This window comes from Leptonychotes weddellii, chromosome 10, assembly GCF_054177405.1.
Source record: "Leptonychotes weddellii isolate Sample4059 chromosome 10, ASM5417740v2, whole genome shotgun sequence".
NCBI lineage: Eukaryota > Metazoa > Chordata > Mammalia > Carnivora > Phocidae > Leptonychotes > Leptonychotes weddellii.
Window position 1 is genome coordinate 12,985,125 of NC_138378.1, and position 15,565 is coordinate 13,000,689.

The window sequence follows — 15,565 nt, forward strand, 5'->3', positions numbered from 1 at the left end:
AAGTTGGCCATGGTGAGAGTCTCTACACCATGGAAATCAACAAACACTACAAGACAGGGCATTTCTCCCCACCCCTCTAGCCCTCAGAGCCGATGGTTAAACGTTTACCAGCATACCACTGCATCTATATAATAGAATTGGCCTGAGGACTAAAGGAGGGAGTGGATGTGATGGTCATTATAAAAATATGAACTGCTGAATGGAGGGGGGATGATCCTGAGGTCCTGTAGCAGCCACAAGCCCAGCACCCTTTTCTCTGCCCATTCTGGGGAGCTGCTGACTTGTGAAGAATGTAGGAGGGGGTCTGGAGTCTGGGGAGCCAGTGGTGAATCACTGACCCTTCACCATCCCCACGTGTAGGCATTAACTGTAATGGCTGCAATAAAGAATCTGGGTTTGGGGAAATGATTCCATCATCCCCGCAGGAGTCCCTGGGATGCAGCCAGGGAGAGGGAGAGAGAGAGAGAGAGAGATCAGCCATTACCCTGGGGAGTCACTCAGCCCAATATTGTGCCTTGCCCAAGGGATGGGGGGAACAAGCAGAGGGGAGTGACAGGGAGACCCTCTCTCATAACAGTTACAACAGCCACTATTTATTGAGCACCCACCATGAGCCTGATGCTTTATGTATCTTCTCCCTTTTCAGTATGTCTGTGAGGGAGGCATGATTGTGCTATCGTATACTGGCATGCCATGCCTCCCGAGACAACAACCTGCATTTATTGAGTTCTTAGCATGGGCCAGGCACTGTCCGCGGTGCTGAACATGGAAGTCTATTTGAATTCTCAAAACAATCCCAGGAGTTTGGTAGTACTATCATCTTCATTTCACAAATGAGAAAAATTGAGGCACAAGGGGGTTTGTGACATGTTCAAGGTCAAACTGCTAGTAAGTGGCAGAGTCATCACTGATTGTGATTCAGTACACTGGGCTACCATCCCCAGAGCCACTCTGCCTGTGCTGACTCTGTCACCCAGGAGGGCTTTGACCTCAGAGAGTCCTGGGTTCAAATTCCACCACTTCCTCTCTCGGTGCTCTTGGTCAAGTCTTTCTACCTGTTTCCTCGCCTGTAACTTAGAGGGGCTCACTCTGCCTCTCGGAAACACTATGAGGATTAGAGATTATGAATTTAAGTGCTTGGTGAAGCTGGACATGCAGTGGGTGCCATTAGGCATTTATTCCTTTCTCCTTTATCTGTATAACAGGAGGCACCTGGGGTTATGTCCTGGGGTTATGAGTAGGAGACCCTGGGCACCTAGCATCAAGAGGGAGGGGGCTTGCTCAAATCCCTTCCCTAGCTTCTCTGGGCAACCCTGATATGGTTGACATGGAACAGGAGCTGCCAAAGAGAGGCGCATCGCAGGGCCGGTTTAGGAGGCTTAGACTGGGAGGGGGGACATGGAGAGGGAAATGAGAAATGCAAAAGAGTAAAAAATAAATACATGTGTCTGTCTGGAATGATCGAGGGCCCCAGGCTGGAGGCGGGAGAGGCGGGCGGCAGGCTGGGCTTAGCAGAATTGCTGCAGTAGCTCTTCCAGAGCCCACTCATTAGCCAAGCCGTGAATGGGCCTTACCTCCCAGCATGCCGCCCTCCTGGCCCAGAGTCCAACCCAGCCCCAAGAGCGCCCCACTCAGAACCTCAGCAGGTCTGGGCCCCTTCCCCTCACCAGCAGGGCACTCAAAAGAAGGCATCACCTTAAAGTGATGGATGAGTCTCATCCCCTTGGGTCATATCCTGAGCCCCCAAGACTCCCTCTTAGGTCTTCTACCTCACCCCCTCCTTTCTGGAAAGGTTCAGATGGACCAGAAGGCTTTGCCCGCTTCTCCGTCCAACACCTCCCCCACCCTGCCCTCACCCCCATCCTGTCCAGCCTCATGTCCCAAGCCTGATTTCGTCAAATTGAACATGATGTCAAATTAGAGCCATCTCTGGGACAGGCCAAGAGAAGCTCCCAGTTTAATGAGGCAGCGTCGAAAATCAATAACTTAATTGCCGCTGTTTGATGGACTTTTATCCAATTTATACTCTCCCCAGCAGCCTACGTGCAGAGCATGTGGAGAAGTGTGTATGTGTGTGTATGTGCATGTGTGTGCGTGTGCCTGGGGCGGGGACTGTCTGGGCACCCAGGGGGAGGGGTGAGGAGGGCACCAGGACCCACAGCCAACTATTTCCCAAAGGGAAAGCTGGGTCTTGCCATCCTCCTGCCCCAGATCCAAAAGACACTGGTCTCTGAGCCCCAGTGAACTTGGTTATCCTTCTGGACTGCCCAACTCCCATTTGTGGGGGGTGGTGAAGGAGGGAGGGAAGAGAAGCAGAATTCCCTTGAGAAATCAGGAGAGGCTGGGGTGGGCACAAAGACCCCTGCTTTGGGAGTCTGGTGCCTGGTTTCCAGTCCTGGCTCTAACTCTGACCATGATGACTTAACTGGTGAAGATGACCATTGCCACCACCCGCTGAGACTGAGCCCCATCTGCACTGAGAATTTAAAGTGCATTCCCTCAACCTCAAGAACCAAGAACTAGGATTATCCCCCATTTGCTGAAGAGGAAACAGATTCAGAGAGGCTGCCTTCCCTGGCCAGAGTCCTACAGCTGGGAGCCACCAAAGGGAGATTTGAACCCAGATCTGACTCCATGGTCACGCTTGCGTCACGGGAAGGCCCCAGATCAGGAAGCGGGTTGGGAGTCAGTGTGGGGATGGGGACTGTGAGGGGACTAGCTTCCATGACCTCTAGCTTGGATCTCCTCCCCCAGCTTCCCTGGGGTGGGGAGGACAAGCGAGGCGGTCCCAGGTGACCCCCGTCTTGCTTGGTCCCCCGGGCCCAGGCACGTCGGTGATGCAGGTGATGGCCTCGGATGCGGATGACCCCACGTACGGCAGCAGCGCTCGGCTGGTGTACAGCGTGCTGGATGGCGAGCATCACTTCACCGTGGACCCCAAGACCGGTGAGGGCCGGGGCCAGGCCGGAGGGGGCGGGGCCAGGGCAGGACCGAGGTGGGGGGACGGAGAGGTGGGGCCAGAGGGTGGGGGGAGGTCCGCTAGCAGCCTTCTAACAGGACAGCGCTGAGGGTAGGACAGGACCAGGAGGTGTCTAGCTTGTTCCAGGGTTGCAGAGAGGAAGGGGCGGCCAGGCAAAAAGAGGGAAGGGCTGAGGAACAGAAAAGGATGGCGCAGGGGTGGGAGTCCCTGCAATACTGGCAGGGAAAAAAAAGGCAGGATGCCTCCACCATGGGCGCCCTGAAGGGACTTTGGAGGTCCCAACTAAGCGGCCCTCTTGTCCTTGGAGCTTAACTGAAGCAAGCGTGTCTGCAGCCCTTAGGGGTCAGTTGGTGAAGGGCACCTTTGCAGCAGTTGTGAAAGCTCTGTTCAAGGGGCAGTTGTTAAGGATCTGATGGAAAGACAGGGACGGAGACCAATAGGGAAGAATGGCTTCTTGACTTCTTTTCCCTCCCCCAACGCCACCAGACACAGTCCCCAATTCATTTTCTCTGAGGTTAGAACCTGATTATGTCTCTGAGGGGCCCTGCCAGAGTGGCAGGGAGGGCAGAGCAGGAGACTGAGGCTCGGAGGAGTGAAGTGCCTCACTGAGGTCACACAGCTGGGCGTGGCTGCTGCTGCCAAGGGCGGTGTTCTCCCCGTCCCTGTGATGGGAGGGGCAGGGCAGGAGTGAGGGCTCCAGGGAGACCTCACACCACAGAATGTTTATCAGATGCCATCATGGGGCTCACAGCCCGGGTGGGGGCCAGGGCGACAGGCATATGCATGGGCAATCAGGATGCAAGGTTCTGGGAGGTGGAAGAAGTTGATCTCCAAAGGTTAAGAAGGTGTTGGCCAGACTAGGATTCAGAGACGGGCATTCCAGGCAGAGGGCATGGTGCAGGTGAAACCAGGAGGGAAAGAACAGCCTGAGGCATGAGGGGAATTGTAAGCAACTCAGGACTGGGGAAGCAGGCAGGCTGGGGATTCAGGCTGGTTGGCAGGGGCCCAACTGGGCACAGTAGTAGCGAGGTTTAAGACCTTGGATTTTATTCTAAGGGTAATGGGGGGTAAAGGGTAATTCTAAGGGTTATTCTAAGGGTAATGGTGTGTGTGTGTGTGTGTGTGTGTGTGTGATGGATCTGGGTTTTGGGGTTTTGTTTTTGTGTTTGATTTGTTGGGGTGGGGGATTGAGGATTCCAGGTTATGAGCTCAGTTGTAATTGTATTATCTTACACATAATATCTTTGTCATTTTTTTCTCCTTGCAAAAGTAACACATTTTAGGAAACATTCAAACATTGAAGAAATGTTAAAGAAAGGAAGGAAGGAAGAAGGAAAAAGAAAGAAAGATAGATAGATAGATGCTTCCCACTCTCATCCCCTAATTGCAGCCCCAAAGGTAGCCACTTGGTGTATATCTCCTATGAGATCTTAGACTCACTCATTTACTTGAAAAATATTAAGTTTTTTAAAATAAATAACACATTTCAAGGTTCAACATTTATCCAAACAAATATTTAGTGGAAATTCTTTACCCCTTCCAGTCCCCCAGTTACCCAGTCTGGGTCCCCAAGGCAACCAATGTAATTTTCTTGGGTATCTTTCCAGAGCTATTCTATGCATGTACAAGAAAATAGGTACATGTATTTGTTTTATTTTTTTACACAAATGGTAGCTATAAACACACACTATATACACTGCTTGCCTTTTTCACTTAACAATACATCTTGAAGATTATTCTATATCAGTACATAAAGAGCTTCCTCATTCTTTTATTTAACAGCTGTTGTGGATACACTAGAATTTATTTCACCAGTCCCCTATTGATGGACACTTACGCTGTTTCCAATCTTTTGCTACAACGAACAATGCTACAGTGAATAACCTCATACATATATCATTTTGTGCTTGTGTGAGTATATCTGCAGGATAATTTTTGGGAAGTAGAAAAGCTGGGTCAAAGAGCACATGCATTTGGAATCTGGATAGATAATGCCAAAATGTACCAGATTACACTCCCAAGAGCCACCCAAGAAGGTGCCTGCTTCCCCCCCTCCTCACCAACACTCGGGGTTCATTGATGACTTTTAGGCAGGGAAGTGACATGCTCAGGTTTTCATCTTAACAAGATCCCTCGGGCTGCTCTCTATAGCATGGCTCAGAGGCAGGCATTGAATTCAGGGAGACTCAGTAGCCTGGGGTCCCCATCACAGAGCCCCAAAGGACAAACACCAAGGCCTGCACCTTTCCCCAGCCCCCACCCAGACTCCTGAACCTGTTCCATCTAGCTAGGGAGCCAGAGATGACACAGGATTGGTGGCAAGGGTTAGTTGAGATGCTGAGAAGGGAGAATGAGGGATGACAGTGAGATCCTGCCAAGGGCAAACCTTGGGGACCTGGGTGAATGTAGAGAACTAGATTGAGGGAAGAATCTGGGGGTTCCCAGCTTTGGGCCCTGGGATGGGAAGGGGCACCATCTACGGAAACAGAGGGAGGAATGTCGATTAAGAAAACTAGGAGCAGAAAAATTAGTGAATATGCCTTGCGATCAGGTGCAGAGCTAATTCATTCCATTTTAACCACGGTGGGTTTAAGAGGAGAGAGGAAGAGGAAAGAAACATCTAGAACATCTAGCAGGCCATCTGAAATACAGGCCCAGAGCTCTCTAAGTAGCTGGGGCTCTCTAAGCTTTGGTTTCCCATGTGCACAAGAAGGATAATAATTCCCATCTCACGTGACTCTTGTGAGGATCCAACGGGAGAGTTCCTTCCTTCATTCAACAACTCTTTAGCGAGTGCCTGCTATGTGCCCGGCTGTGTTCTAGGCTCTAAGCATATGGCAGGAGGCAAATCCAAGACCCTACCCTCATGGAGCTTTAATTCAAGTAGGGAATACAGAAAATAAGCCTATCCATGCATAGCATAACGTCAAGTAGCAACGAGTGCTAGGAAGACACAGAAAGCAGGGTAAGGGGATAGACTTCGATGAAGAAATCAGGATGGGCCTTTCTGGGGAAGTGACCTTGGGCAGAGACGTGAATGAAGGGAGGGTATGAGCCCCTCGGTATCTAGGAAGGAGTGTGCAGGCCAAGGGAACAGCGAAGGTATGAAGTGCTCGGCATAATCCCTGGTACCTCCTGGCAAGCCAAGGGGCTGTTATTGCTACTGAAGCCTTCATTCGTTCAGCTGGAGGAGGGGGCCCTTTGAGTTGATCTCCCTCCAGAAAGGGAGGAAGCGACCAAAATAAGGGAGGGGCCAGGACTGAGTCTGGGAAATGGCAGGGGTGAGCCAAACTCCAAGAGAGTGAGGAGGACGGCCAGATTCTCAGAAAGAGCATCCCCCACTGCAGGGAGTCGGGAAGAGAGCGGCAAGCGGGAGGCCATGGAGAGCCCGGGAGGGCAGGAACGCTTCCCAAGAGGCCAGCGCGTGGCACCAGGCAAGGCAGGTGAAGCAGCGCAAATGAGGTCCTTGTTCTAGGGTCCTCCACTTTCTCAGTCTGAGAGGCTCTTTGCTGACATCTCCCAGGAAGGACCAGGTTTTTCCTCCCCTTGCCTTCAGCCCCACTGCAGGAGCCGCCCTGGTGCCATTCCCAGCCCCAGCTCCATTTCCCCAGCCAGGAATATTCCGCTGATGCGGGTCTATATTTAGCAGCTGCTGTGAGGTACAGTCTGTTCTCGCTGTGCAGATAGCAGGGAGCAGAGCCGGAACGGGCCCTGAGAGGAAGGTGTGAGGGAGAGGAGGGGGCGGGGCTCCATGGGACCGAGTGCCAGAGGACGAATTAACTTGTGTGTTTTAAAGGCCAGGCCTGCCAGCAAGCCCCCCACAGGGGCAACAGGGATGGCATTTGCGGGCTAATGAGGCATTGCTTGGGCTCCAGGGCCCCTTCTGCAGAATTTGGAGGGGACGGTGGGGGTGGCGAGGACAACACCTGGAACTGGAGGTGATGGGTGAGGACAAGGCTGCAGGGAGCTGTGGCCAGGTTCTAATTTTCAGCACCCGCCCACCACCACCCGCACAGGACTAGAAAGACGCTCTCAGAGACTCCAAGTTATCTGCTGAAAATTCTCAACAGGGCCAGAGATGTCTGTTTTCCTGGGATGAATGAAACAAACCTTTGCTGAGCACCTTCTAAGTGCCAGATCCTGGGGTCAGGATGATAAACTAGATCTGGTTTCTGCCCCCCAGGGCTTTTGTTCTAACAGAGAAGCCAGAAACAATGACACCCAGCCTATGAGACGGGGAGACAGAGGGTCTGTGGCAGTAGGTCAGACAGTCTAAGTGTTTATTGAACACCCCCAATGTGCCAGACCCTATAAGTAAGATGATGAACAAGGCCGGTAGGAATCTCTGCCCTCATGGAACATATTGATCGGGTACCCAATCCAGGACTTGGGGAGGAAGGGATCATCATGGCATCCCCAGAATGTGCGACCTGCCGCTGGAGACTTTGTCTCATTTAATTCTCTTAAAAGCCTTCCAACTGGGTAGCCCCATTTTATAGAATAGGAAACTGAGGCTCAGAGGTACTCAAAAAACTTGTCCAAGGTCAGACAGCATGTAAATAAATGGTGGAAAGAAGACTTGAACCAGTCAGTCTGACCCCAAAGTCCCTCCTTTCTGCACGGCCTCGTATCTGCCTCTGTGACCCCTACACATAGTATGTCCTCAGTAAGCATCTAATAAATGAGCGAATGAAGTGATTTGCAGAGCCAGAAGGTTTCAAGGACCACTGCATGGGCCGATTTGGGGAATTTTACCCCAGAGCCGGGAGAAAGGCACCAGCCCCCAGGGTGCTCCTCCCAGCGTCAGGAAGTGGAGTGGGGAGCAGAACATAGCAGGTAACAGAATATGCCATCAATTCCTCCCACCCCTCTAGGTAAAGTGACTTTGTCACTGCTCCTATCAAGAGGTGAAGTCTTGAGAGTTGCCTGGCTGGCTGAGATGATAAGGCATGGGACTCTTGCTCTCAAGGTCATGGGTTCAAGCCTAATGCTGGGCATGGAGCCTACTTAGAAAGAGAGAGAGAGGTGGAATCTTGAATCTGGGAGCAGAAATGATGTTCTGCCAAGTCCCAGATTAGGCCTTAAGAGGCCTTGCCGCCTTCACTCTTCTCTCCCAAGACCCCCATCTAAGGAAATGAGCCCAGACTGCTGAAGCCCGGAGATGCTCTAGCTGACAGCCAGGAACCCCCTACCCCCTGCCAGACCTATGCCCCAGGCCTCGCTGGGCCTTCTGGCCAGCTGAGCCTCTAGTGAAATGTGACTGCACGAGCGAGCCCAGGAGAGGAACAGGCCGGAATACATGATCTCTCCATCAGATATCTACTGCTTTGTGACAAACTGCCCCCAAACACGGTGACTTAAAACAGCAGCAGTTTTTTATTGACATAATCCTGTGGGCTGGCTGCGCAGTCCTTTTCACCGGGGTCACTCGTGTGGCGACAGTCCACTGGCAGATCGGCTAGGACACTGGTGTGCCTGGGCCCCTACCTCCATGTGGCCTTCCATCTGGGGCTTTTTCTAAGCAAGGTGGTCTCGGAGCTCCAAGAGGACAGGCCCCAGCACACAAGGGCTTATCAAGCCTCTGCTTTTTGTCCCACTTGCTGATGTCCCATTGGCCAAAGCAAGTTGCGGGGCTAAGGCCAGAGTCGGTGTCCGAGGGGGTGACCCAAGAGTGTGCCTATCAGCAGGTGTGCTTTATTGGGAGCGGGCATCCCAGCCTGTCACTGGGTGTGAGCCCAGGGCCGGGTCCAGAGGCAGCATGGCCTCTGGGTACCCACCTCCTGGTCTCCCAGAGATGGCACCTGATCGTCTAGAAGACTTCATGACCAGTTGCCAAGTGAAAAGAGGTTAGTATCCCTACTTCCTCTGGAGCTAGAAGTGGCAAGGACAGCAAGGAGGCAGTCACATGAGCAGGGCTCCTCACCCGCAGGGGTGGACCTCAGCCAGAGCCCTGCTCCAAGCCCCACGCATGAGTTTTTGGTGCACAAGCTCACAGATGCACCGTGGCCCCAAATCCCAGCACTGCCTCTGCATTCCGCGAGGTCCTGGATGCAAAGCACGTGCACACGGCTTAGCACGCGGTAAGGGCTCCGCTGGTCGGCTCCCCTCCCTGCCCTTCCGACTGGTTCACTCAGGGAGCCTTTGTCTCTGGCCTGGTTGGCCACTCCACCATCAGTCTGTCTGTCTGCCCTGGGCCTCCCTGCTGTCTTCGAGAAGGGCTGTTCACTCAGTCTCTATTATTCTCTGCCTTCCTTTCTCCCCTCTGTTCTTTCCCTGTTCATCTGTCTCCAGGTCTCCAGCGCTCTGTTCCTCTGTCTCACTGTCCCTCCCGAGTGCGCATTTCCCTCTGGCTTGACCACTTACCTCTCTCCTCCTCTCTGTCCCAGCCCTTTAGGTCTCCCTTGCTCTCTGTTCCCTCTCCAGGGCTGCAAAGCCTCAGCTGACAGACCAGTGGAGGCCTAGGCCCTAGCCTCATCGCCAGAAGGGCGCCCCGCTCACAGTCCCAGTGTTGGGGCAGGTCAAGGAGGGCCAGTGCTGACCAGAACTGGCGTCGGTGGGGAGCACGCTGCTACTGGCAGCTGGTGGGTAGTGTTATCCCGCCCCAAACATCAATAGTGCCAAGGTTGATAATTCCTGCTCTGTATGCAATTGTCCCATTGTCCAGATGAGGAAACTGAGGTTCAGAGGAAGGGATTTGCTCAAGATCACTGGTCAAAAAAATGGCAGATCTGGGATTTATCCCAAGTTCATGTGCTTCCAAGACTCACTGTCCGTAAAGGAGGGATCAGCAGGGAGCCCAGGGAGGGGTCTCGGAGGCCACCGATGGAGGGTCTGTACGACTCTTGATTAGATAGACTACACATTTTCCATATCTCCATGTGATCCCACAAAAGCAGGGCCACTTCCTAGATGCCCTACCTCCGGCTCCCCCAGCTACACATACAAATACACACATACACGCACACACTGCAGCCTCTCCCCTCGTTCTAGCGCCTTTATTGGAGTCTGGGGGCTGTTTGGGGACATCAGGAGTCGGAGATTGGGTTTTATAGGGCACATCATGGGGCTGCTGGTGCATGACTCCACCTGGCGTGCAGGCCCGGGCACCACCTGTCACCACCTGGTACTCGGCAGGTTGGAGCGAGTGGCGGGGGAGGCTGTGAACGCCTCATCGACTCTCCCCTCCACCTTGGTCTCCCACTGGCAGGGAGACAAGAAGCTCGGTCTTCTGCTCGGCAGAATTAATCTGTGGTCACCGCCGTTCCTGCGGCCCCTGCCGCTCTTGCATCAACAGCTTGAAGGGCTGTCTGATCAGTGATTAGCCAGTGCCTGGACAGAGAATCTAGGGCTGGGCCAGGGCACGGGGACTTCAGGGGCTGGGGGCCGACTCCATCATGGAGAGGGGCGTGTGAAAATAAGAGTGTGCGTTCGTAACTGTGAGTGTGCACACATGTGGGTGTGGGTGTGGGTGTGAGCTCATGTGTGTTCTTATGTATGTACCACATAAGCGTGTGAGATGTGAGACATACTTAGTGTATGTATACAGATGAGTGTGACTCCAAAGTGAATGTGTGTGAGTGTGGGTGTGAGTCCAGTTCACCATGTTAGCACTCAGTAAGCTGCTGTTCCGTGCCCGACTCTGCTGAGGGCCACTGACAGAGGGATGAAAGAGCGGATCTGAGCAGGTGTGAGTGTGCGTTATCCGTGAACACGTGGGTGAGTGTGCGTGAGCATGCGTGGTGGCTGCTGAGCCTGCACCCCCACTGTCCCCACACCCGTGTCTTCCGTGTTCCCCTCCTGAACTTGCCTGAGCCACGCCTCTGCCTGTGGAGGGGTCTCTGTATCAGCTCGCAGCTTCGGGGGGGGCATCCCTGGCCTCACTCTCACTCACCCGCAGGCGTGATCCGGACAGCCGTGCCCGACCTTGACCGCGAAAGCCAGGAGCGCTACGAGGTGGTGATCCAGGCCACAGACATGGCGGGCCAGCTGGGTGGCCTCTCCGGCTCCACTACCGTCACCATCGTGGTCACCGATGTCAATGACAACCCACCCCGTTTCCCGCAGAGTAAGTGAGGCCTTCCTAGAGGGTGATGGCCACATGCATCTGCATCCACCTGGTAGACCCCCAGCACCCCTCCCATCAGGCTTCCATGGCAGGTATTGTGGGTGTCCGTTCATCCTTCCGCCCACCGAGCTCATGCTTCCCTTTAGGCTTCCACCAAAAGAGAAGCTTGAATCTGTCTATCCATCCAAGGCATCCATTTCCCCCCAGTGCCCCTCCAATCATGCTTCTTGCAGAGGAAGTCCTCAAAGTTGTCTGATAGCCCACAGGCCAAGTAATACGGTTACCTTCCTACCCCTCACCTTGCTTCCTGCCGCGGAGGAGCCCCCATCTTTCCACCTACTCCAGCCCCTCACTGGCCCCCGCACACACCTCATTCCTGCTTATCCATGTGATCTGCCACTGACCCAAGCTTGCAAAGGGAAGGGCCGGGGAGGGGGGCTGGAGTGACAGGTCTGTCCCCACGATGAGCCTGGAGGGCAGGGTGCTGCGCTTCTGAATTAGGTCTTTCCACTCTCTGCCTCTCCAGGCACAACAGGGGACGGGGGGTGGGGGTGTTCTCTGGCCAAGTCCCCCACCTCCCCCTCAGCCAGCCCCTTGTCCAGCCTTGGGCCCAGAGCCGGGCCGGGGAAGCCGCCGAAGCTGGCAGAGACTAAATGCTGCAGGGAGCCGGGCTGATCCCTATCGGGGTGTCATTACTTGAGGTCTGCTGCTCTCACATTAGGCCCGCCACAGGGGACTGACCCCCGCGAGATAAGGGAATCCAATCCCTTAGCTGAGACCGCACCATCATCGGGGCCTAGCACCTCAGCCTGGACTCCAAGCGGGGTGGGCAGAGCTGCCAGCTGGCTTCGTGTCTCCAGGGAGCCGGGCGCAGTAGCCGGGGGCCCCCCCGCCCCCCGATGTGGATGGTGGAGCTTTGAGGCACCGTGTGGAGCGGTGGGGGCCACCCGGGCTTCTGCCCAGTTGTGCGAAGCTCTGTGCTAGTTCTGAGCCGGAAGCAGTGGGGCAGAGCAGAGAAGAGGGACCCCAGGCCCCAGGAAGACTCTTGTTTATTTATTCATTGATTCATTCCTTCTTTATTTTTAACATTCCTTTATTGTGAAATATGCACACAAACGGAAAGGTGTAAAATAGAAATGTCCAGTTTGGCAACTAATTATAAAGCAAATCGTCCTAGAGACCACACTCCTGGACCCCAGAAGCCTCCAGGTGCCTTTCCTGAACCTAGCGGCCCCCCACACCCCCACTTCCAGAGTTAACCATGATCCGCTATTGTGATCGCTACCTCCTTGCTTTAGAGTCAGTTTACCTACATACACATCACCCAACACTATAGCTTAATTTCACCTGGTTTTTTAACCTTAGATGAGCAGAATCATATCATATAACCTCTTTGCATCTTGCTTTTTTTCCTCTCTTAAAATTATGTTTATGAAATCACATGTATTCATTTTCGTTGCTGCACAGTGTCCCATCATTTATCTATTCTATGTTGATGGACGTTTGGTTTGTTTCCAGTTTGAGGCTATGATGAAGGATACTGCTCTGAACATTGTTGCACCTTGTGGAACATCTCCAAGTGCCAGTTTGCACGCATTTCTCTGGTGTATATACACACTGGAACAGAATAGCTGGCTCATGGGATATACTTATCTTCAGCTTTACTAAACAAAGCCAAACTGTTCCCCCCATGAAAAAAATGCATGTGTCCATTGTAGCCCATCCTCCCCACCACTTGCTGTTGTCAGACTCTAATTTGTGTTAACCCAGCGAGTGTAGAACCATGCTCCTTTTCATTCATTCACTCCCTAGTCACTCACACATTTCATTTATGCGACAGTCTGGTGTTCTGCCAGGCTCGGAGAATGCCTGATGGATAAGAGATGTGGTTCCTGCCTTCCAGGAGCTCACACTCTGGACAGCGGAGAGAGGAGAGAGCAGGGAGAGAAGAAGCAGAAACTGATAGGGAAAGGCAGGAAACCTTATAATGGGATAATCTTGGTGGCCCTGGGGCACAAGACCAGAAGAGCCTGGAGGTCAGTCTGAAAAGGCTCTCTGGAGGAGGGAACATTCTGTGAGACTGTAGGAATTGGGGAGGGCACAGCAGAAAGGAGAATAAAGAGAGGGGATGCCTAGAGATGAGGAATTATAAGAACCTCAGGCAGGCTGAAGCTGGGGTCAGAGAGAGGGAGGCTGAGGCTGCAGAAGTCGGCAGGGGCCAGGCAGTGAGCATCCTGTAGGGCAGGCCAAAGGGCTGTAGGGCTCCATCACAGGGCAGCCGGGAGCTATGGAAGGGATTCCAGCGGGGGAGTGGCACAGCCAGCATGTTTTAGAAACAGCCCCTCTGGCTGCCATGTGAGAATGATTCAGAGGCCACCGCTCCACACAAGGAGTATCCAGACCTTGGGGACTCCAAGAGGCACATTCTCAGCTCCACAGGCCCTACTTCACCTGCACTGGCTCCTCACCTGCAAATCACCCTCATCTTGACCTCAACTCTGGGAGGAGAGCAGTGTACCGTTTGTGTCCCATCTGACCTCATTCCTTCACGTTTCTGCTCTGCTTCTCCCCTCTAGCCACAAAGGCCATCTTGCCATTCTTCAAACATACTGGGCATTGCACCCACGTCAGGGCCTTTGCACCTGCTGTTCCCTCTGTCTGGAATGCTCTTTCCCACAAATCTGCTTGGCTTACTCCCTCACCTCCCCCAGACTTTTGCAGAAATGTCATCTTCCTAGTGAGGCCTTTCTTGATTACCCTATTTAAAACTCCACACACACCCTCATCGGCATTCCCTGTGCCCCTTCCCTTACTTTTTCTCCAAAGCACTTATCACCATTTGATACACCACATGTTTTACTGATGTGATTGTTTGCATCTTTCTCTGCCTGTTAAGAGGAAAGCACTGTGAGAACTGGGATTTGGGTCTTTTCTGCTTATTGCTATAACCCCAGTCCCCGAACTGCATCTGGGACATCATAGGTGCTTAATAAATACGTGGGAATGAAGGAATAAATGTCATTAACATCAACAGCAACAGGAAATCGGCATGAAGCCCCGCTCTTTTACCATAATTTGTTCCATTGATTGAGTAGCTACCATGAGCTAGGCACTGTACTAAGCGCTTTCCATGCCTCCTCATCTAAGTTAACGGGGACTGTGACAGTGCCGTTAGGAAGGCACTTTTTCCATTCTACAGATGAGGAAACCAAGAATCAGGATTACACAGCCAGGACTGACTCCAGAGCCTGAGCCTTGATCACTGGGATCCTCTGCACCCCTCATGGGCAGACGGAGAAACTGAAGCCCCAAACACTGCAGGCACTTTTCCTATCAGTCAGCAAATCAACCCAGGGTCAGAATTAGGACCCTCCTCTTTGCACTGCCCGCTTAGGAGCCCCTTGCAGACACTGCCCTCCCGGGAGCCCATCTGGGCCCCCTTCTCCTCTCCCCTGAAGCTGGTGGGAGTTGGGGTAGGGGCTGCCCCCCATCTCTGTTCACAGCTGTATCGCCTACAGAAATGTACCAGTTCAGCATTCAGGAGTCGGCCCCCATCGGCACGGCTGTGGGACGGGTGAAGGCTGAGGACTCAGACGTGGGCGAGAACACAGATATGACTTACCACCTCAAGGAGGAGAGCGGCAGCGGCGGCCATGTGTTCAAGGTCACCACGGACAGCGACACTCAGGAGGCCATCATTGTAGTGCAGAAGGTGCTGCTTGGGGTGGGGGGGTGGCAGACCCAGGGTGGCGGGATGGGGGGGGAGGCCTCAGAGCAGCCATGTGGCCCCACCCCACTCCACTCCAGGGATTGGGTCTCTCTGGGGACCCAGGACCCACCTGGAGGAAACAGCGATGGTATCAGTCCCATTTTACAAATGAGAAAATGAGGCACAAAGAAGATAAGCTGCACAGCTAGTTGTAAGAGCCCGGATTCAAACCAGATTTGGATCCACGCTCAGAATCACTGTGCTGTGCTCCTTCGAGTCCATGCCCTTCACGCTCATCATTTCTTTTAGTCCTCATGCTTCCCTCTGAAGAGACATCCATTGTTAAGCCCATTTTTACAAGTGAGAAAACAGAGGCATAGAAAAAGAAAAGGGCTCGCCCAAGATCACACCTGTAAGGGGCAGAGTCAGGATTTGAACCCAGGTCTGGTGACTCCAAGCTCTTTCCTTCTTGAGTCTAACAGCCCTCCTCCCCTACTGACTAGCCCAGGAACTAGAAGCTAAAAGAATAAATTCAGGGGTCCCTAGGGGAAGGGGATGGAGGTCAAATGAAAAGCACAAATCCATCTTCTAGAACTTGGTCGTGGGCGTGGCAACTCAGGGCCACTCAGGCCTTTGAGACCATCGCCCCAGCCCTGCTCTCCCACAAGAGGTCAATCCCCTGCACTGGCCTGCGAATGATGGTAGGCCTTTGTACGCCTCCAGGTTGGGAAGCTCACTTCCTGCCATTGTCCAGCTATTTCTCCTTCCATTCGGCCAGAATCTGTCTCCTAAATCTGCTCCCATCAGCCTG

General features: G+C 53.2%; 1 protein-coding gene across 1 annotated transcript in view; it reads left to right on the top strand.

The window, feature by feature from the left end:
- The window catches only part of CDH22 (cadherin 22), a 66,450-nt gene that overhangs the window by 18,855 nt on the left and 32,030 nt on the right, over positions 1-15,565 (top strand). The window contains exons 3-5 of the mRNA XM_081832656.1: positions 2,827-2,946; positions 10,878-11,045; positions 14,564-14,757. Coding sequence (XP_081688782.1) covers positions 2,827-2,946; positions 10,878-11,045; positions 14,564-14,757 — 482 coding nt within the window. The remainder of the gene's footprint in view (positions 1-2,826; positions 2,947-10,877; positions 11,046-14,563; positions 14,758-15,565) is intronic.